We start from the raw sequence: 21898 nt of genomic DNA, 5'->3' as shown, positions 1-21898 counted from the left end.
CAGGCAATAGCCAGGGAATGAGCCTGAACTCCTGCTTTCAAATCTGGTGCTCTTCTCACTCTAAGGGAGTTCATGGGCTACTGAGAAACAACCTGCACAAAGGCCCAAGGCAATGGGTGTGGAGGGGCCCCATCTAGTGCCTGAGCTGGAACTAAAAATGTCGCCTTTTTCTATTTTAGGAAAACTTCCAGCAGAGATGGGTGAGTTCCAGGCACCTTCCCTCCCCATGCCTCCCTCCAGGTCTTCTGGTGTAACTGAAATGGTCATTTTCTCAGACTATCTCTGCCTCTGTCCCAATACCCTGTGCTCCCTTCAGGCGGGAACTTCACTATTAAAACTCCTATAACCAGTCATAGAGTCTCATTCCTCTTCCCTGCCTTCAGCCAGAGTAGAAGTAAAATCCTACAGCTTCCTTTCCTCCATCGTGCATCACTTATAATTTAAAGTGACTAAATAACAAAGGCTCAGAGGAGAAAAGATTGCTTTGAGTGCCATACTAATAATCCCTTTCCATTTGTTCTTTCAGAGAATCTCCACCGGACTTTTGGTAAGTCCTGGGGTACCCAGCCCCCCAGGTCAGCTTGGTGCTTCACTCGGCTCCTGTTACCTGGGGACGTAAGGACCCCTGGCTTCTGGTTGGTTTCCTCCCTCTCTTGTTCTTTCTTTGAATGTCATCATCTGCACCTAGGATGGGTTAGATAATAGCAAACACATTACACTTTCATGTACCTGGCACTGTAACAGCTTCCCGAATGTTAATGTTCTAGCAATTACAAGTACTTTATGTACATTACTTCTTTTTTCAGGAATTACAAAGGGGAGGTAAACAGATCCTTTGCACATCAACTTGATGTCTAGTTGGGGAGGTGATACATATACATAAATTACTGGAGAACAAAGTACATATACATCACCGACAACTCACAGAGGAAGGAGTTTTCACAGTACAGAATGAGTAACTACATGTGACTCCTCAGGGAAGGCGACTTGGGGGAAGAGTGAAGACATCAAACCCCACTAGAATGTTGGCCTGGACTTCCTGGTGGTCCACTGGTTAAGACTCTGCACTTCCACTGCAGGGGGTGAGGGTTCAATCCCTGGTGGGAGAACTAAGATCCTGAATGCCATGCAGCAAAAAGAAAAAAAAAAAAAAAGAATGTTGGCCCTAGGACATGGTCTCTGTCCTTTTTATTCACTGCAGATTGTCCAGTGCCTAACGACAATGCCTACAATAGAAGGGCACCCAAATATTTGTTGAATGGGTGTTGCAGAAATTATAAGATGGTCCCTGCTCTGAGCAGCCTTCCTGAACAGCCTCTCCTCCTGAGGCTGGAGGTGCCCCTGGCTCCACGCTAGCATTTAATCAGTGTGCAGGAAAAACAACACACATAGTCTGCAACTCAAAGGGAAGGAACAGGATCTTTGTTTTACAGGATTCAAAAAAACAAAGGTCTTAAAAAAAAACAAAACAAAAAAAAACCAAAAAAAAACAAACGAACAAAAAAAAACACAAAGGTCTTAACTTTTTGTACTCTTTGGCAATCTGATGAAGCCTCATGGACCCCTCCCTTCCCAGAATGTTTTGAACTGTACACATAAAATATAACACATAGGATTACAAAGAAAACCATTGTTTTGAAATAGTTTTCGAAATATAAACCAATTTGTGATAAAGTAACAAATGTACATTAAATAATATACACTAAATACAAAATATACATTAAATAATAAAATGTAGCAGCAGGTCTAATAATTTGGTAATTTCAAAATATTGATAAACAGTATTCTGAGATTTCTGCAACAACTCTGAAGGGCATGTGGTTTCCATTGGTGATAAAGTCACAGGTACTGCCGATAACTGGTTTGTTAGCTACATTTTTAGTGTAAGAAAATGCTAAATTCAGTTTGAAGTTAGTGAAAATAAAAATGGAATGCTTTTCTCATCCAAATTCATGAACTCCCTGGACTCTATCCACAAACTATTTTGGAACCCAGGTTAAGAACCTCCCCCCTCCACCACCCAAAATAAACCCAATAATAAATGGAGAGGGGTGGGTGGGACACAAGGGGGAACACATGTTAATCCTGTTTGTTCTGTGGCAAACGATTCAGATCCCCACTTCCTGAGGGTGCCCTGCTGGAAGATAACCCTGTTTGTAATCGTGCCATTTCTCGGACCCCTGGTGGCCTTGATCATCTGCTACAACTGGCTACACGGACGACTAGCAGGTGCAGTGCTGGGGCAGCAAACAGGACCACTGGGCAGCAGGGGATCAAGCCAGCCCTGAGTGGGAAACATAAAGAGGGTGGATGGAACCAGGGCTCAAGATTCAGAGCTGGAATTTCCTTCCTGCTCTGTCCACATGGCCAACTCCAGGCTCCTCAGAGAATCCATAAAGAGAGCCACTTACTGAGATCTGTGGGGTCCCTTAGTGGAAAGGGGGGGGGGTGACTATGAATTCCACAGGGAGGATGTGGGAGGAGTTAGTCATCTTCCACTCATCACCTATTTCTCTTTGTTTTCAGGGCAATTTCTTGAAGAGCTAAGTAAGTTTTCTTCTTTTTCTTATAAGCTGAGAGCAAAAAAAACAAGGAAAGCAGCAAGGGGAAGAGGGGGCTATTGAGGGATCAAAATCCCAAAGGAAAGGAAGGGCTGGTGAGCCTGGCTGGAGGGAGGATTCCTCCTCCACCTTCGTGCTCCAAAGCAAGAATCCCACTCCAGCTGGCCTCCTTTCTCAATTGTTCCCTACAGCAGGTGCCCTGGGCCTCCCCTCCAAGGCCAGATGACTCCACAGGGCTTTCTTCTCCCTGGTGTGACAGTTTCATGACAGAAACTGTTGACAGCTTTTTCAAGTCATTTTCTCCTCCTTCTAGGAAACCCCTTCTGAATGATGTCGCATCTTGGCAGGGTGGAGAAGAGCCTGGTTGGCCCAAAGACTGGTCCTCGGGGATGTCACATCCATCAAGTTGCACTCACTGGCCTCTTTGCTGTGGGGACATTCCAATCTGCACTTGCAGGAACGCTCTGAATTCCAAATAGGATCAACTTCTCTTCTGTCATCTACTTTGTCTCTCCCTTTCCCCAGCTCCTTCCTTCCTCTCCCCCTTTATGCTGCCCACATATTTCTACTCCTTGGTCTATCTTCCGTCTGGAAGCCCTCTCTGGTTACAGCCAGGCAGCTGCTCTTTTCTCCATCAGAGGGCACCTGTGCTGCAGAGTAACACAGACAAGAGGGTCTCTGCCATGAACTGGAGACCAGGAACCTCCTCGCTGCAAATTATAGCACACCAACTTTGCAAATGGTGGTCGTTTCTTCCAAGATCTCAGCCCTGCTGGGAAGGAGCAGGAAAAGTCCAAAACATCCAAGACAGCGCCAAGTGACCTGCAGAGTGAGGACATGGGGAGCCCTAACCAAAAACAGGAGATGGGGAGAAACCCGCAAAACACTGGCCAGAGCTCCATCTTGCCCCAGGCAGCCTACCGAGGTGCCAGGGGAGCAAGGGGTGAGAACTGGGCCACACACCTGCTTTAAAACGCCTCCCTTCTACATCTGGCCCAGATGGGTCCCTCACACTCTCTCCCCCACTCATCTTTTTTCTCCCATCTTCATATCTATTGGAGTGTCCACTGTTGTCTTCAACAACTACTACTTGATGGTCTGTCAGACACAAAGAAACAAGCTGGGTGCTAATTAATAATACTACAAGTTTCCATGTGCCACCTCTTGTCCCTTTTCCTTTCTGTATTTCCTTCATTATTCCTTCACCTCTCTCTTCCTCGACCCCAGTCTCCTTACCCTGGAGGTTAGCCCTCAGGAAAACCAAACAGAGAAAGACCTTGGGTGGAAAGGCCATTTATTTACATTCCCAGACCTTCACTGCCTTATCTGCTTTCTTTCCTCTGCTGCCTTCTCCCCTCCCTTCCTTCCCTCTCCTGAGGGTATGGATCCAGGAGAAAGATCCGTCTCCTCCCCTGCCACAGTGGGCGCATCGGGAAAGAAGCCAAGCGACTGACCCAGGATCGCCCAGCATTTATGGGGACTGCCCAGGCAGAGCCCCTTGCCCCTGTAGCCCCCCCAGTGACCCAAAAGGTCCTCTTTCTCCCCAAAGCAGACGTCGCAGATAGGGCAACAGTAGAGCTTCTGCTTCCAGTGAGTCTGCTGGTGCCTGACCAGCCCAGAGAATAAAGTGAAGGACTTGCCACAGTGGAAGCAGCAGTTGGACTGCTCTGTGAAGTGGGCCTTCTGGTGGCTGGAGAGACAGCTTTTCTTGCTAAAAGTCAAGGGACAATGAGGGCAAGAGAAGACTTTGAGTCTTGAAGGCTTTCCTGGGTGAGAGCTGGACTTGGTATCCAGGCAGGCGGTTCTCGTGTTGGCTGCCTGGGTCCTGGTCACAGGCTCTGCAGTTGTAACGACTGGGCGCTGAGCCTTCCCAGTGACTACCTGGTTCTTGGTTGCAGGTGCCGGGCTCCTGTCTATAGATGGCTGGGTCTGAGCCTCGGGACCGGTGGTTTTAAATGAGGGTCCTTGGGTCCCGGCCACTGGTGCATTGTTTGCAGTTGCCAGCCCCTGGAATCCAGCTGTGTTGTCTGGAATCTTCAGGATATGCTTCTGGTTTCCAGCCCCCAGCTCCTGGCCTTGGTGTATCTTCTGGTGTCGTTTGAGCTCAGACTGGTCCCGAAAGCACTTCCCACAGAAGGGACACGAGTGGGGCCGGTAACCCAGATGGACACGGCGGTGACGGCTCAGTCCAGAAGCATCACAGTAGGTCTTGTCACAGAGCGAGCAGCAGAAGGGCCTCTCCCCAAGGTGCTTGCGCCGGTGGTAGCTGAGGTCCTTGGGGTTCAGGAAGGACTTCCCGCACTGGCCGCAGCTGTGAACAAACTGGTGGTTGTAGAGGCTGGAGCGCTTGCTGAAGCACCTGCCACAGGTATGGCAGGTAAAGGGTGGCCCAGCCCAGGATGCTGGGGACACTGGTGTCCTGTCCAGGGACCCAGCTGGAGCAGAGGATGGGCCTGCTCTTCTGCAAGCAAGGGAGACCTTCTTGTCATCGCTATTTCCCTCATCTCCCAAACTCTGACTCTGTTCTTGAAGTTCCTCTCTCTTGTCTCCTGTAGGGAATGAGGAAGAATAGCGAGATTCACCATGACAACCCCGACACAAGCTCTCAGTCTAAGCTACTTCCCCTCTTTCTGCCCTCCCTCTCCCCCCCGCCACATTCACGCTCACTCTTAGACCTCAGAGGCCAGAGATAAGAATAAACTTTGGGGTTTTCCAATTAAAAGCAAATAAAAATTTAACTGGAATCTTCCAAAAATATCAGAGATCAAAATTTTAACATTTCTTGAAATCCATTTCATTTTTTTTTAAATTGAAGTACAGTTGATTTACCATGTGTGTTAATTCCTCTCATTTTCAATTTTGTTCATACTCCCAGACACCCCAGATACCTATAGGTGACCTCATAATATATCATGCAAATTGGGACGCTTGAATGACGGGAGGTGCTATTAACAATCAAGCTAGGATGAGAAGCATAAACCAGGACTGTCCTGGCAAACCAGGAGTGTGGTCAGCTCAGACTTAAATTTCTCTCAAGTCTTTATTCTACTCTTAAGAACAAGTCTCCCCTGCTCCAACTCAGCATCAAGCTCATCTCCCTTCCCTTTCTTTTCTTTTGGAAAAGACTCTAAAAAAAAAGAAAGAAAAATTTATTTACTTATTTATTTTGGCTGCGCCAGACCTTAGTTGCAGCATATGGGATCTTTTAGTTGCGGCACACGTGTGGTATCTAGCTCCCCACCCAGGGATCAAACCCGGGACCCCTGCATTGGAAGCATGGAGTCTTACCCACTGGACCACCAGGGAAGTCCCGGAAAGGACTTTTTAATCAAGGCGGTATCGCTGACATAAGCAACTGACATGGAATCTCTCCATCTCTAGAAACTGAAGATATTCATTTGTCCTGAATGCTTTAGATACTCATCTTCTTGAAGCCAGGGGACTTGAGCAGATGATGTCAAGGTTTCTTCCAGCTCCACGTCTGACCAGGCAGGAAGGATGCAGGCTCGGGGTGGGTATGCAGACCCCGATCCTCTTAGTCATTTCTATCCTCCCAAGGCATGTCCTGGGTCCTTTTCACCCTCCTCTCTCCTTTGCAATTCTTACCTGAATGAAGGCCTTCTCCGTTTGGGGGACGGAGACCTGCTCTCCACTGTTTCTCTTCTTGTTCAAACTTGGCGATCAGGTCTGGATTAGACAGAAAGATTCTGACTGGGGAGTGGGAAGGAGAGGAAGAGTTGGAGTCCCAGGCTCGGCCCCTTCACACCTGATGGGGATAACAGGCTACCTTCTTCCGTTATCTTTGGTTTAAGAGCCATAATCTGGGACACTTAGGTGCAGGGAGGAGACACGCAAAAGGCCAGCTCTTAACAAAGTGCCTGGTATATAATAGGAGTGACTCAGTAAATACTAGTTGGATGAATAGGCAGATTTGCATACTTTGAGAACATTATCGTCATGTCACAAGCCTTATCTTTGCCTTCATGCAAGCTTTCATTTCTTCTTTCACCCTGAGCCTAGTAACCCAGATCTTGCATACCTGGAACGTATAGAACCAAGGATCAGTGAAGCTAATTGTGAGCTGATCTACCTGCCCAGGGAAACAAGATGTCCCAGAGGCCTGGGACAGAGGGCTTGTGAGGAACCCCAGCCTCTTACCCACAGACATCAGGTTTCTGAAGGTCTCTGACATAACGTCCTGGTAGAGGACCCTCTGACTGGCATCTAGACATTCCCACTCTTCCTGGTTGAAATTCACTGCCACATCCTCAGAGGTGACTGGCTTCTGGAAGAACAGGAGAGATTCAGAGAGTCTGTATATAGACAGACAGACATCCTGTCTCAAGATTCAGACAACTAACAGAAAAAGAAAAACATGGAAGGAAGGGAGAAATAGGAAAAGACAAGTACAAAGCCAGCAACTTTAATGTACAGACAGGAAAGGAAGGATGGAGAGGAGGGAAGAACAATGTGGGGGGAGAAAGGAGGGGTATATACTGAATATAAGTAGGAAGAACGCAAAGGAAAAAGGCTGCCACTCTGATGAATTTCAGCAAGGACTCCTTGAAGGATGCCAGGGTGGTGTGGAGTCTGAAAAAAAGTCCTTGAAACCCCTTCTCCTGAGTGCTGTTTATCTTGGAACACTCTTGAGATTCCATTTGTTCTGTAGACAGGATAATGGATGAAAGAGCTCCTGGAGTCCAGGACCCAGCCCCTCCCTCTGTCTCTCGCTAGGTGTCCTCACCTTCACCCACGCCTTCCACCAGCATTCTCCCTTCACGGCTTCCTGCAGGGCCTCCTCATCCACCTGAGGGAGCAGCTTCTGTACAGGTTCAGTTGGCTTCAGCAGGTCAAACACCACCTCTTCCCTGATGTCTCTTTCTAGCTTTAGCCACTCCTGGTCTGGCCCCCAAGGCTGACTGGGCTCCTTCCTGGGGCTATCTACCTCCCAGTGACTGAGCAGATGGAGAGACTTTGAAAAGGCCCCAGGGTTTGATGTGGCCTCCAGTGGCAAAGGTATCTGCTCCAGGGGGCTGTCTTCCTTTTTTGTCCTGCTGTCCAAATTCTCCTCTTTCACAGCTGAGAACATCTTTGATTCTCTCCAAGCCTAGGCCACAGAGTTCAGGAACCTGGTCACCCTCGGCTCAGCAGCCGCTGTTCAGTAATGCCAGCTTGGGGCTCGGAAGGCGTCGTCTGCCTTCTGCTTCACCTGTTTCTAGCCGCTGGCTGGTGTCCACCTCTAGGAACCTGAGGTCAGAGAGAAATGGTATCAGCAAGAGGGGGAGTGAGTGAGGAACAGCAGTTTCCTAATTTGGTCAGGGAACACCAAGAGTTACTGAACTCCTGCTTTGTACCTAAAACCCCTCAGCACTGCCACATGAGGTAACAATTAATGACCCCATTTTAAGGAACCTAAAGTAGAGATGCTAAGTAATGTGCTCAAGGATACTCCCGGTCCACAGCAGAGTTTGTGTTCAAAGCCTTGACTCTGCCACTGAGGACATGATTGCCACTGTCCCAAAGCCCTCTCTAGAGCAACATCACGGTATTCTGGAAAGAAAGCATGTGCCTGAGGTAACCAGCCCTGGATCTGTCACAAACCACCTTGTACAAGTTTCTTCATTCTGATCTGGTTTTATTGGAAAGTAAGATTAAAGGAGACTCTCTAAGATCCCATCCAGGACCCAAAAATATACAATTCTGTGGATTTTTAATACATACAGATACTTGTAAAGAATGATAATGGAGGGACTTCCCTGGTGGTCCAGTGGTTAAGAGTCTTAGCTCTCACTGCAGGGGGCATAGGTTTGATCCCCGGTCCAGGAACTAAGATCCCACATGCCTTGAGGCATGGCCAAAAAAAAAAAAAAGAATGATAATGGTAACAACCCAACAGCAAATGCTTCTGCAGGGCTCCCAAGGAGCCCGGCGCTGGGCTGCCTGCCCAGCCCAGGAAGTTCCTGCTCTGCCCACACGTGGCTGAACTCCCACCTCCTCCTACTGACAGCCACTCACCCCGCTTCTCCTCCCTCCAGATGGAATGAAAAGAATGAAGACATAAAAACCTGTTGACTTTCTTCCTTTCACTTCTTTGAAAGGTGGTAGAATTGAAAATGCCAGCAAGGAAAAGGGCATTCAACAAGGGAGTTAGTGGGATAGCTAAAAAGAAAGCTGACAGGAAAGGTGCATTCCTGGGAGGTGAAGTTGAGTCCCTCCTTCCCTCCCTCCCTTCCTTTCTTTCAAGACCATCCACAATCATCGCGTGAGAGGGGCAGGTCTGGATTATTCTCCTACTCTCCAGCCAAACACAATGAAAGTAACACTTCAAAACAGTCTCAGTAATAGTATCCTCAAGGTCCTGGCTTTCCCGTTCTCCCGCAGGAAAGACCCACCCCTGTCAGTCATTCTCAAAAAGCATTTGCTGCAGGTGGTAGCCTGAGGCCCTCGGTCCAGATTCTAAGCTGCTTCTCTGGTTTGGGAAGGGAGCATGACTATGGAGACTGAAATTTCTGGCAGCTGCTGCCTGCCTCTGGCACTTTTATCTCGATAGTACTTTCTACATCCACACGCCCCAGAGCTCAAGCCGGCTGGGCCACGATGGAAAGAGGCTGGATATAACTCAACAGACTTTCGGCGCAGACCGGTTTATCTGTTCCCGGCCCGTCCCTGCCCTTCCAGAATGTAAATTCCTCGAGGGAATGTGTCGCCATTTTCCAGTTCTCTGAGTCCACCCAATCTCTCTCTAACCCCAAACCCGTCCATGGTTTCCCATAGCAATTCTGAGAACGACCGAAATCCCCACCACACCTGCCAGGCTTCGTGGGGTCCGCCCTCGCCTCCCCCCACCGTGGTGTTCCAGCCACTATTGTTTTCTGCCTTTCGGCCAAGCAAAAAGACCCTCGGGCATTAGCCCTTCTCACCCGGTCTTCGGGTCTCTGCTCTGTCCTCAAGGACCCTTTGCAGCTCCTGCCCAGCTCTGCCGGACCAGATCGCGAGCCCACAGGGCGTACCTCCCGTCACTGCGCGCCCAGCCCCACACTCCGGTCTCGGGGCCTCCCGCGGGCAGGGACGGAGAGTTTCGCTCACCACTGCGTGGCACGCTCGTTAATACCCACTGGTTGGGGTTTCTGTGCGCTGAACTGGTCCCGTTGACTGGGACGGCACTGCCCGATGCCTGTCTGCCCCGAAACTTCGTTGCTGGGATCCCGACTTTTTCAGCACGTGCCAGGAGCCCGTCCTCTTCGCCGAGTCCCCCACGCGGCCGGAGTGGTCGGCGCCCTGGGCCATACCCTAACCCAGGTTTCCCCATGGGCCCCAGGGGTTGGAAGCTCCCCCAAGATGCGGGGCGCGATGCTCCCCTCGCCTGCCGAGGTCAGGGGCGGAAGGTTGCGGCACAAAGACCCTTCACTAACTTCCACCACCGCGAGCTCAACTACCCTCTGTCCTACTCACCCGCCGCTGCCGAGGACCGGGACTTTGGGACGTAGGGTTTCCGAGGGGCCAGCGGCGAGCCCGCTCCACTCCAGCGCACGTTTACCGGCTGCCCAAGACCCCGTCCCGGCCCCACCAGTGCCTGGCACCGGCCTCGCTCTCCTCGCCGGTTTCCGCAAGGCCACCGTGCACCCTGTCGGGTTAAGCTTGTGGGCCCGCCAAGGTCAAGAGTTCACAGTCTAGGAAGCTTAAAAGGAAGAGGACTCGCCCCGCCCCACTAGCCCATTCCTCCTACCAATTGCAGCCGCTGGTCCCACCTAGCGCTCGGATCTCATTCCCAGTCTTAATTTAGTCTTGGGGGGTAAAAAGAATTAAATTACCTCTGATTAAAACACATAATCACCAACCACCATCACCTAGAGCCCAAAGGAGAAAAATGAGACCTTTACGCGCTCCCAGAAAGAGACTTGGAGGCACAAAGCACCTTAAAAAAGCAAAGCAGGGGTTTCTGGTGGCACAGTGGTTGAGAGTCCGCCTGCCGATGCAGGGGACGCGGGTTCGTGCCCCGGTCCGGGAAGATCCCAAGTGCCGCGGAGCGGCTGGGCCCGTGAGCCATGGCCGCTGAGCCTGCGCGTCCGGAGCCTGTGCTCCACAACGGGAGAGGCCACAACGGTGAGAGACCCGCGTACGGCAAAAAAAAAAGCAAAGGCAGGACTGCACTGGTGGCACAGTGGTTAAGAATCCGCCTGCCAATGCAGGGCACAGGGGTTCGAGCTGTGGTCCAGGAAGATCCCACATGCCACGGAACAACTAAGCCCGGGGGCCATGACTACTGAGCCTGCGCTCTAGAGCCTGCGAGCCACAACTATTGAGCCTGTGCTCTAGAGCCCACAAGCCACAACTACTGAGCCCGCGAGCCACAGCTACTGAGCCTATGCGCCACAACTATTGAAGCCCGCGCGCCTACAGCCCGTGCTCTACAACAAGAGAAGGCACCACAAGGAAGAGAAGCCCCTGCTTGCTGCAACTAGAGAAAGCTTGTAAGCAGCAAGGAAGACCCAATGCAGCCATAAATAAATAAAATAAAATAAAATAATTTTAAAAAGAGGGAAAGAAAGAAAAGTGAAGGCAAACCACTGCGACTTAAATGGTGACAGCAGACAGAGGTAGGAGAGCAGAGAGGATATGTTCAGGTCAAGTTCTACTTACCTTGGCCACTTACCCAAACCCAGTTTGACCTTTATCAGTAATGCCTTTTTTTTTTTTTAAATCAGCTCAACGGAAATCACATTTATTTCCTTTCCACTTGATTAGCATTTACCATATACCATTTTGTATCATGATCATACTTTTTTTTTTTTTTTTTTTTGCGGTACGCAGGCCTCTCACTGTTGTGGCCTCTCCCGTTGCGGAGCACAGGCTCCGGACCCGCAGGCTCAACGGCCATGGCTCACGGGCCCAGCTGCTCCGCGGCATGTGGAATCTTCCCGGACCGGGGCACGAACCCGTGTCCCCTGCATCGGCAGGAAGACTCTCAACCACTGTGCCACCAGGGAAGCCCCTATGATCATATTTTATATTTCACATTGGCATGGGGTTTTGCAATTTACAAAAAAAAAACCTTGTAAACATAGCCTCCATTAAATCCCCACAAACATCTTGTGAGGTAGGAATTTGTTATTCTGCCTTCACAGATGAGGAAACAGGCTCAGAGATGTTGAGCCTTGCCAAAGCCCGCATCTGGCTGTACTGGGACAGGAAACCAGATCCCCTGCTTTCAAGTCTGTACACTGGAGTCTTGGATCCATGGTTAGTACTGGATGGCTGGCAGATGCAGGTTTTAAATCTCTTAGTGTTCCCAAGATACCTGACCCTGTGATCTGCCCTTGTGGACAGACCATTCATGTGGGTGGGCTGAGGAGGCTCCCACAGGGTCAGATGGAGACAGTAGTCTGGTGGAGATGGTGATGGAGGCAGCCTGTGCTCAGTGGCACCCCTTAGGGTTCTGGACCTGCCACCTTCCTAACATGGTTACTGGGTACACTCATCTTGAAAAGCAGCATCAGCTTGCTACTGGGCTCCTATCGAAACTAAACACCCGACCCATGGAGGCCTTCTGACACTCTAGCTTAATGCTCACATTTGGGGGTAGGTCAACTTGGACTCAACTTCTAACAAAGTGGGAAGGACCCAATAATCCTCATTTGGAAATGGTATATTTAAGGATGTGGCCTGGCTTCAACATCTCTACTTTACATGGAAAAGTGGCAGATATCCCTCTGGGAAAAACTTTATCCCCTACTCTGCCAACTGAAGCAAAGCTGCTGGTTCCATGGGGCTCTCAGTTCACAGAGATTCCCCTAAATGCCTGGCCCTGGTTCACTGTGGTTCGGCTAGGCTGAAACCCAGCGCTGTCCCTGGCTGATGCAGCCATTCAACCTCATTGCCAGTGATGCAGAGCCAAAAATGGACGCTGTCGCTCCTCTTGGTGGGCAGAACACAAGGCCATTTCATAGCTCTCGCCAATAACCTCTTTGATCAACCTTCCTATAATTTTACTGACTCTTGTGCTGTTGCCTACCTATGTGGTATGCCACTTGAAAAACTAGACTGGTGAGACAACTGTCTTTGGAGCTGCAAACTGTGGAAATAAACCATAACTGCTTATCTAACCATCTGAGTCACTCAGGTGAATGCCCACAAGAAGAGCGTGGTTGCTGATGGAATTGACTGGAATCAAGCTGCTGATGGAAACATGTTTTGTGAAGACAGTCCCCACTGCTGCCTGAGTTGATCATCATACTAGACATGGCAAGACATTCACCATCATAGACTGGGCACAAAGTAAAGAACTCAGTTTCTGATTTGGACTTGCAATTACTGCCAAAAGTTGACTTGTCTTACGATCAGGGAGGCCACATAGCAAGGGCCATTGTCCTCATGTGCTCCTGGCAGATGGACTTCATTGGCTCTTTGACCCCCTCAAGGGCTATCAGTGGACCCTCACCACTGTTGACACTGTAGGGTACAGTGCTGCTATTCTAGCCCAGCCTTCTCCATCCATACCATTGTGCCCCTTGAAACTAATCTGTGCCATGTGTTTGGCCTCCCAGAAAACACAGCAATGGTTTGCCTTTTATTTGCCTATGCTAAATGGCCTTGCTGATCTGCTTACCATCCCCCTTGAAGGATAAAATGTACTCCTGTTCAACCTTACTGTAATTTGTAGTGCTTCTCCAATGAAAGACTTCATAATCAGTTCTATTTAAAACAACACACCAACCTTGTACACCTTATATCCTGAGGCTCAATTTTCAAGCCACTATGACTTCCATGTTTAAAGATAATATCAGGCATGCTTTAATGAGTTCAAATTCTTATCTCATGTAACTGACTCAGTATGAGGGTTATAGTAATTATCTGCTTTGTCTCCTGCCCCTGTGACCTGATAAGCTCTGTTTCTATTTTGGACTTTCTTAATCCTCCACTATTGGTTCAACTCAGCCTAAGACTCAGACTTGTCCCATCCCTAGTGGAACCCAATTCAATAGTTCTACGTCCTGGATTTGTCAGTGCTTCTATTCCTATTCTTGTGTTTTATCCTGAGTCTTATAACTGTTTGTTTATCTTATTCCTTTGGTACCCTACTCCAGTTCCTTAAATGGGTTCCATTGGTTCCCTTGACTGATCTCCAACTTCTAAGGACTGTTACTCTTCCTTGGCCTCTTGTTTTCTGTGTCATGCGTTCTTACACTTGAATTGTTGATCCCTCTTGCTGCCAAATGCCTGTCAGGTCTTCTGCCTGTTGTTGGCACCTTCTCCTTTTCGTTCCACCCTTAACTGTCCATTGGATTTAGCCACACGGAGCTCTTTGCTGATGACTCCGTAAAAAGGGATTTGGTGGATTGATGGGCACTGAAACTAGAATGCAGGGAGCTGGTATAGACTTTCTAAGGGACGTGGCTTTAAAGGAGTGCAAAGAAATAGCATAGTAGCTTATTTATTCTTTTTTAAAATTTTTTTGGCTGCACCGCTCAGTTTGTGGGATTTTTCCCTGACCAGGGATTGAACCTGGGCCCTCAGCAGTGAGAGCACAGAGTCTTAACCACTGGACCATCAGGGAATTCCCACATAGTAGCTTATTTAGATGGGAGAGATTTGAGTACATTTATAGGTCAAAAGGATGGTCCAGCAGTGAATATCTTCATGGTAAACAATTACCAACAGTTATATATTAGGTTACTTTTCAATCCCACTCAACTCAAAGGCTGTATCATTACCCTATTGATTTGAATTTCTAAGTCTTTTGCCTCTGCATCCTGAGGAAGCACATCTTTGCAAGGTATAAAATCTAAAGCTGCAACATGACGATGGAAGACCAGAGAACAGATAGGACAAAAGAGTCTGCATGCGGCAAATCAGGTGGGTAGGAATGAGATTTTCGTATGTGTCCTGGTCACATTCCAGAAGGAGCAAAGGGAGGGCTAGTTTCTGAACCCAATTTACGCAACTTCAGCCACCTCATTTCCACACAGAATTTGCCTACAGTGCTTTTTGAATCTCTTCATGGGATTAAGGAGCATCTCAAATATAAAGGAAACTAAACTTATACTAATGTAAGTGAGCAGTGATCTATTATACCTGCAAATATTGTCAAAGACAGAAAACAGATTGTGGGGTTGAAGTCTAGAACACAGGAGTTATATTTATCTAGTGCCATGCTATACAATACAGCAGTCACTTGCCACATGTAGCAATTTAAAATTAATTCAAATTAAGTAAAATTAAAAATTCAGTTCCTCAGGTGTACCAGCCACATTTCAAATGCTCAGTAGCCACATGTGGGAAATGGCTACTGTATTGAAGAGAAAACCTATAGAACAGTTATATTATCGCATAAAGGTCTATGGGACAGTGCTGATCTAGCAATATCCTTGGTAAAGGGTGTCCTGTTAATACAAAAGGGTGGGCAAAGGATTATCACAACTTAAGTATAATATTCCTTAGGTCATCCAGTTTCTATTTCTCTGATTCTCTACTCACCAATTCTGAACCCCAAATTTCCCAACTTTTGGAGGACATCTATTTGAGAGAAGGTGAGTTTGGTTACCTATGAGTGAATCCAAACATTGGGAAGGTCTTGCTTAAGTGGGTGACTGAAAGTGACAAAATATGGAGCTGGAAGTAACATGAGAGATTACTACACTCCATTCTCTGACCTCCTTCCTCCTCACCCTGCTCACCTAGGCCAGGTTAGATGTCCCTCCTCTGTACATACCTGTGCATACCTCTATCATAACCCTATTTTATTATCTGTTTTTAGAGTGATCTATGCCACTAGTTGTAAACTAGCCAAGGGCAGGGATATCTCTTTATTCATCTCAGTAACTAACAATACCTGGTACATAGGAGGTTCTCAAGCTTAAGTTTCTCATACAGAGAAATTGTACGGTACAGTTAGACTTTTATGGCCTGGTTAGCAGTTCCCTGATAAAGGTATGAATGGAAGATAAAAGACCACATAGTGACCTATAGCAGTCTCATCAAGATAACCTTTGAGGTTGCAGGCAGGGGGACTGGAAGAGGCAGATTAGAACAACTCCTTATTCATCATCTTTGTCCAACCCAGGTCTTTCCAACTGGGAAACCCAGCATTTATGAAACATCTAATATATGCTAATGCTTCACAAAAATGAAATTCTCCTATAAATGCTATGAACTATTATTTTCCCACTCTACAGATTAGGAATGAGCATCAAAAAGGATAAGCAACTTGAACAAACACAAGGCAACTAAAAATAGCCAAGCTAGTTTTAAAATCCAGAACTGACACTTCTGTATCAGATATAAATGGGAAAATAGTCACTGAACCCTGTAGAAGAGAACTAGCATTAAAAAAAAAAAAAAAAGGGGGCTTCCCTGGTGGCACAGTGGTTGAGAGTCCACCTGCTGATGCAGATGCAGGGGACACGGGTTCGTGCCCTGGTCTGGTAAGATCCCACATGCCGCAGAGCGGCTGGGCCCGTAAGCCATGGCCGCTGAGCCTGTGCGACCGGAGCCTGTGCTCCGCAACAGGAGAGGCCACAACAGTGAGAGGCCCGCGTACCGCAAAAAAAAAAAAAAGGTTAATTTAAGAGACATGACTTTATCATGAAATCACTGAATCTTTTATTTTTCCTATTTGACTTCTCATAAAGGGTGGTATAGTTAAGAATCTTCTTTGATATGGCTTGATAATTGTACTGTCTTCTCTATTCTGAGATTTTTCCATAAGAATATTCACTTTAATCCGACTGCTACTGCATGGCTGGAAGAGTGGATATGCAATAACGCTTTCATACTCTTTTATCTCTTTCTTTACACTCTCATGCTTCTCACGTATAGGAGGCTGGCTCTGGTCTTTTCTCAAGACTCCTTCCTTGAGTTTTTGCTGTACAAGTTCTCTCCCTCGAATCATGCGTTCCTGGTGAGCTTTAATTTGCATCTGTTCCCTCTCATTTACCTGCTTTCTCCTCTGTGCGTCATGGATGCCATGTACTTCTGGCACAATTTTGGGCAATTTTATTTCACTAGGGCATGGTGGTAATTGTCTAAATGTTTTATTCTTAAACTCTCCGACCTGTTCAGGTCGATGTATGTGCATTTCTACATGTTTCACTTCTCTCTCAGGTACCAAATAATATTGTTTTTGTCCTTCTATGCTTTGGGTTGTTTTCCCCTCCAATCTCTTCTTGATTTCATTGCCTGTCTCTTGTTCTTTCATCATTTCCATTATTCTTTTATTATAATAAGGCTCCGCTTTGGCAAGCCTGTAGTCAAGAGAAAGACCTTGCTCTCTACTGAGTGTTTCATACTCCTCCTGATATTTTTGAATCATCAGTTGTCTTGCTGCTGTTGTATGCACGCCACCTAGATTCTGTCAAAGTGAGGTACAGAATTTTATAATATGACCATCTTTTTACTTTGAACATATTTAAACAGGAGCTTACGCTCACTATTGACACCAAGAAATGACCATGGTCTTTCATTAATTTCAGAGCAATAGTGATTTTACTTCCATCATTCCTAGGTGAGCTTGTGAGCTCTGAAAGTTGGAGTTCTCACCACCAAAATCAGTAATTAGTTTTTTAAAAACATAGGGTTGGAGTTCTAAAAATAATACTTTGTTTTGCAAGTAAAGATTTAACTGGAAAACATTTGCCACTGTGGACACACTACTGGAAAGTGTCACTTGGACAGAAGGATTTTAAACTTAACTTTCCTTCTCCTAGTCATTTCAAACTGTATGATGTTAAGATAATTTATTTACCAAGATTTTTTTCTCCAGTGGGGACAGTTGACCTGCAGCAATCCTAGGGTCTTTAGATACTTTAGCCCAGGACAATCTGTAAGACAAAAAAGCAAAGGTAGATTAGAATGCGGGAGATGTCAGAACAAATCTGCTCTCATACTGACTAAACCAAAAAACCCAATTGTTTTGGTCATGGTCAAGGGTATTTCCCTCAGAAAGAAAAAACCTGGTAATAGGTAGGACTACAGCAGGGCCATTTCCCAATGGGAAACCACTACATTCCTATGGTAACGAATAATGAATGCTCTTTTAATAAGATCATATAAATAAGAGCACATACAGTCATCCCTCGGTATCCACGGACACCCCCCCGCAAGGTCCCTTGGTTCCGGGACTCACCACCCCCACCCCAGATACTAAAATCCATGCCCTAGTCCCTTATATAAAATGGCACAGTATTTGTATACAACCTGGGCACATTCTCCTGTACACCTTAAATTATCTTTCAATTACTTGTAATACCTACTACAATGTAAATATTATGTAAATAGTTGTAAATACAATGTAAATAGTCGTAAGTACAATGTAAACACTATGTAAATAGTTGCCAGTAAGTGGCAAATTCAAGTTTTACTTTTGGGAACTTTCGGGAATTTTTTTTTTTTTTCAAATATTTTCCACCCACAGTTAGTTGAATCTGCAGATGGGGAACCCTCAGATATAGAGGACCAACCATAATCCTTTCATATAAACTTAAAGCATACTTCTCCTGTGGACTCAACATGAACCATTCTGAATCTTGTACCAGGGACTGGGCAAGGGAAGAGACAGGCTCCTTGGTGAAGCTTTGCCCAAGCACATCTATGACAGATTGCTCAGTCCCACTGCCTCCTTTGTCTTCTGAGATAATTCTAGACTTCAGTGTTATCAGTTCATTCTCTTTGTGCAGTTTCTTGATCCAGGCCCTCTCTGCCTCTATCACCACATACAGCATTTCTGCCCTATAATCTTTCGTTCTGAAATTCTGTTCTTATTTGATCGCCCACCCCTCTGCTTGCCTGCCTTATTCTGCCCATCATCCTTCACCCTAAATCCATTATGAAACCATTCCCTGTTGATCTGCTTGGGATGAGACTCTGTGGTTACTCTGGGTTTATTTATAGGGACAGTCTGATGGCAACACAAGTGAAGACTACCAACTTTTTGTGTGTCATCCCTGGTCTAATCTGAGCTCACTGTGAGGTCATATTTAAGCCACTGAGGATGCCTGGCATCTCATCTCTATGCCTTTATTTACACCATTTATGGTTTAGAGCGTGGGCTTTGAAGCCTTACAGGGCTATGCTTGAATCCTAATTCCACCACTTCCCAGGGTGTGACTCAGGGCAAGTAACTTAATCTCTCTCTAAATCAGTTTCCTCATCTACAAAATGGAGATATAAGACCAAAATTTGCCTCTTGGAGTTATAAAGAACAAATGAGAATTAGATTAAAGAGCCTGGCAAAATGCTTGATATACAGTAAGTTCTCAATAAATGGCAGTTGGGGCTTCCCTGGTGGCACTGTGGTTAAGAATCTGCCTGCCAATGCAGGGGACATGGGTTCGAGCCCTGGCCTGGGAAGATCTCACATGCCACGGAGCAACTAAGCCCATGTGCCACAACTACCGAGCCTGCGCTCTAGAGTCCATGAGCCACAAATACTGAGCCCACTGCCACAACTACTGAAGCCCGTGTGCCTAGAGCCTGTGCTCCGCAACAAGGAGGGCACCACAATGAGAAGCCCGCGCACTGCAACAAAGAGTAACGCTCCGCTCACCACAACTAGAGAAAGCCCACGTGCAGCAACAAAGACCTAATGCAGCCAAAAAAATAAAATAAAATAAAAATTTAAAAAATTAAAAAATAAATAGTATCCATCTCCACAGGTCAAGCCCTGACTATAAAGTCTTTCCAGTCTACTCTATGTAACAGTGATTTTTGCCACGCTATGAATATGAACACAACATTTTTTATTTCTACAACTCATTTGAAAATCAATCATGGTTTCCACTGTGCTATCTGCATCCATATATCACTTTTAACATTTTGATGATGAAATTCAGACTCATAAAGAGTTGGAACTATAATTTTTCAATCTACAAATACAATGATCTATCTATCATATCAGAAAGGATCTGATAACAAATACTGGATCTCACTGACCTCTTGGGCATATTCTTATTTGCCTGACTACATATACCTATTTTGAGATTTTAAAAATATGACCACCTTACTTTTATTTCTCTGTACATAGTAACTAGCACAGTACTTAACATTAGAGTCTGTAATCCCAAATTCTCAAAATTAATGATTTGTTGATTGGTGATTATCCTCATCACATAATATCTGAGTATCTTTCTCTCTTACATTCCCCATGACACTGTATCTTTTTATTAAAACATTTACCAGTCCTCTTTGTAGTATACAGGCCTATTTGTTTTATATGCCTATCCTGGGCTCTCACATTTTGTCCTATAAGTGTACTTTCATTGCATTCTAATTATTCATTTGTACTCCTTAAGGTCAGAGACCATAGTTTTCAGCTTTGCAGCCCCAACTTCAGCTCCAAGACTGACATAGGTGCTTAATAAATACGAACTGAACAGATTGTGAACTTTTGTTGGGAAAGGGCCATGCCTTATAATGCTTAGTTCCTTTACTGCATTAGGACAGTATTCAACTCATGGTGGATCTTCACTGAATTTTGTCAAACTTTAAAGGGAAAGTTGGCGAGAAAAGACGGCTGATTTCAATTTCCATTTTCAAAGGAGAAAGACACACAGAGAAGAGAGAATAAAAACTTGCCTACCATCACGGGCTCAGCAACAGACCTCTCCTTGTAGGACAAATTATTATGAGGCTTGTCACTCTCCAGTAGCTTGCTCAGAGTTTTAATCCCCTCACTACTGTGAGTGTTTCCATTATTGCACAGAGAAGTAGATCAAAGCCTCTCTCTAGGAGAGATCACAGCTTGTCTCTTTCAAAGGAGAAAATAGTGATGGCTCCAAAACCTTTATATGTAAGGAGCTTAGCACAACTATCAGGTTGAGCGGGGTTGGATGGACTGAAAGCGAACTAGGAAATTCATTTAGAAGCTGTCCCTTCAGGACAACAAGATTCTATACTTTAGGGACTTCCCTGGTGGTGCAGTGGTTAAGAATCCACCTGCCAATGCAGGGGATACGGATTGGATCCCTGGTCTGGGAAGATCCCACATGCCGCGGAGCAGCTACGCCCGAGCGTCACAACTACTGAAGCCGGCGCGCCTAGAGCCTGTGCTCTGCAACAAGAGAAGGCACCACAACGAAGAGTAGCCCCTGCTTGCTGTAACTAGAGAAAGCCCGCACACAGCAACGAAGACCCAACTCAGCCATAAATAAATAAATAAATTTATTTTTTTAAAAAAGATTCTATTCTTTATTTATTTTTGGCTGCATTGGGTCTTCATTGCTGCACGCGAGCTTTCTCTAGTTGCGGAGAGCGGGGGGCTACACTTTAATGTGGTGTGTGGGCTTCTCATTGCGGTGGCTTCTCTTGTTGCGGAGCACGGGCTCTAAGCATGCAGGCTTCAGTAGTTGTGGCACACGGGCTTAGTTGCTCCACGGCATGTGGGATCTTCCCCGACAAGGGCTCGAACCCGTGTGCCCTGCATTGGCAGGCGGATTCTTAACCACTGCGCCATCAGGGAAGCCCAGATTCTATACTTTAGATGGTAGGTTACAGATGAATTAAAATAGCAAGATTTAAAAAATACATGTCCTCATGCTTTATAAAAGTTCAGGGGAATGTCAGCTGTCCACCTAAGGGATGACGATGATGAAGTAGAGTTGGTCCATGGGAGGCGGGGGACAAGGTGGAAGGGGGTCCGCAACTGAAAGCCAAACTCGACCAAGTCTTACTGAAATCCTACCCAAGGTTGCTCCCTTGACTAATGCTAACCTCCCTCATCTGGCAGGCATCTAAAGAGGAAGGAGTCCCAACCTCTTCTGCTCCGCCACCTCCAAGGTTCTGAGCCCCTTCCCAAGTGTCCTACTTCATCCCTCATCCCTGTTTCCTATCGTGCCTAAGGACTAGATGTTCCTCCTCCGCCTTCACCCTCTCCACTTCCTGCACCGTAAGAAGTCGACTCACCCCTTCCAACGGCCCAGAACAGCCCACACAGCACGCCAGCCAGGAGGGGCTCTGCAGAGAGCCCTTGCTTAGACCGCGAGGTCCAAGGAGCGCTAGAAATGTAACTCCCAGAATGTTTCGCTTTGTTTCTAACCACTGCCCGGCAGCTAAAGAAAAATATCAACTCAGGAACGGAGGAAGTAGTAGTTTTCTCGTCCAAAGAAATTAGTATTCAGTAAGGTTAGTACGATTTTTCAGGAGAAACGCTCCCCGCGACTGCGTCCCTTTAAAATTCGAGACCAATAAAATAAACACCCCAGTACTGGGTCCTGAGGGGAAAAATAACCGGAGGCACATCTTCGATCACCTGTTTCCTTAGCCGACGTCACAGAACCAGGCTGAAGGCGGCGCTAAAACTTTCCTTCAGAGAAGTTCCTCCCCGTCTCCAGGTTCTCGGGACCACG

General features: G+C 46.7%; 2 protein-coding genes and 1 non-coding gene across 6 annotated transcripts in view; 1 reads left to right on the top strand and 2 right to left on the bottom strand.

Annotated features, from left to right (window-relative positions):
• MOG (myelin oligodendrocyte glycoprotein) overlaps positions 1-3719 on the top strand; it is a 10506-nt gene extending 6787 nt beyond the window's left edge. The window contains exons 4-8 of one of the 2 annotated variants that reach the window (XM_030849681.2): positions 180-200; positions 527-547; positions 2113-2229; positions 2527-2547; positions 2875-3719. In XM_030849681.2, coding sequence (XP_030705541.1) covers positions 180-200; positions 527-547; positions 2113-2229; positions 2527-2547; positions 2875-2888 — 194 coding nt within the window. In that variant the 3' untranslated portion in view covers positions 2889-3719. Of the gene's footprint in view, positions 1-179; positions 201-526; positions 548-2112; positions 2230-2526; positions 2846-2874 lie in introns of those variants that run through there. The other variant, XM_030849680.2, reaches the window with a different exon arrangement.
• Positions 1535-21898, bottom strand: ZFP57 (ZFP57 zinc finger protein). Of its 3 annotated transcripts, none has more exons than XM_030849678.2 (6): positions 21802-21898; positions 17302-17377; positions 7306-7808; positions 6720-6846; positions 6168-6248; positions 1535-5110 (listed from the first exon to the last, which is right to left on the bottom strand). In XM_030849678.2, exons 3-6 carry the CDS (start codon positions 7648-7650, stop codon positions 3876-3878), a joined length of 1788 nt encoding a protein of 595 aa, XP_030705538.1. In that variant the 5' UTR covers positions 7651-7808; positions 17302-17377; positions 21802-21898; the 3' UTR covers positions 1535-3875. The 3 variants fall into 3 exon arrangements, with proteins under 3 accessions (XP_030705538.1, XP_030705537.1, XP_030705539.1); XM_030849677.2 differs by having other exon boundaries at positions 21456-21885; XM_030849679.3 differs by lacking the exons at positions 17302-17377; positions 21802-21898 and having other exon boundaries at positions 7306-9273.
• Positions 14043-14115, bottom strand: TRNAE-CUC (transfer RNA glutamic acid (anticodon CUC)). The gene has a single exon. It is a non-coding gene; the product is annotated as a tRNA-Glu (tRNA).

Source organism: Globicephala melas, chromosome 11, assembly GCF_963455315.2.
Source record: "Globicephala melas chromosome 11, mGloMel1.2, whole genome shotgun sequence".
In the NCBI taxonomy this organism is placed as follows: Eukaryota; Metazoa; Chordata; class Mammalia; order Artiodactyla; family Delphinidae; genus Globicephala; species Globicephala melas.
This window is presented reverse-complemented; position numbering and strand designations above follow the sequence as displayed.

Coding starts and splice junctions, on each gene's coding strand:
- ZFP57 (XM_030849678.2), bottom strand. CDS start 7,650: ATGTTCTCAGCTGTGAAAGAGGAGAATTTGGACAGCAGGACAAAAAAG. Junction 6,847..7,305: donor GGTGGAAGGCGTGGGTGAAG/GTGAGGACACCT, acceptor CTGTTCTTCCAG/AAGCCAGTCACCTCTGAGGA. Junction 6,249..6,719: donor CAGAAACCTGATGTCTGTGG/GTAAGAGGCTGG, acceptor TGTCTAATCCAG/ACCTGATCGCCAAGTTTGAA.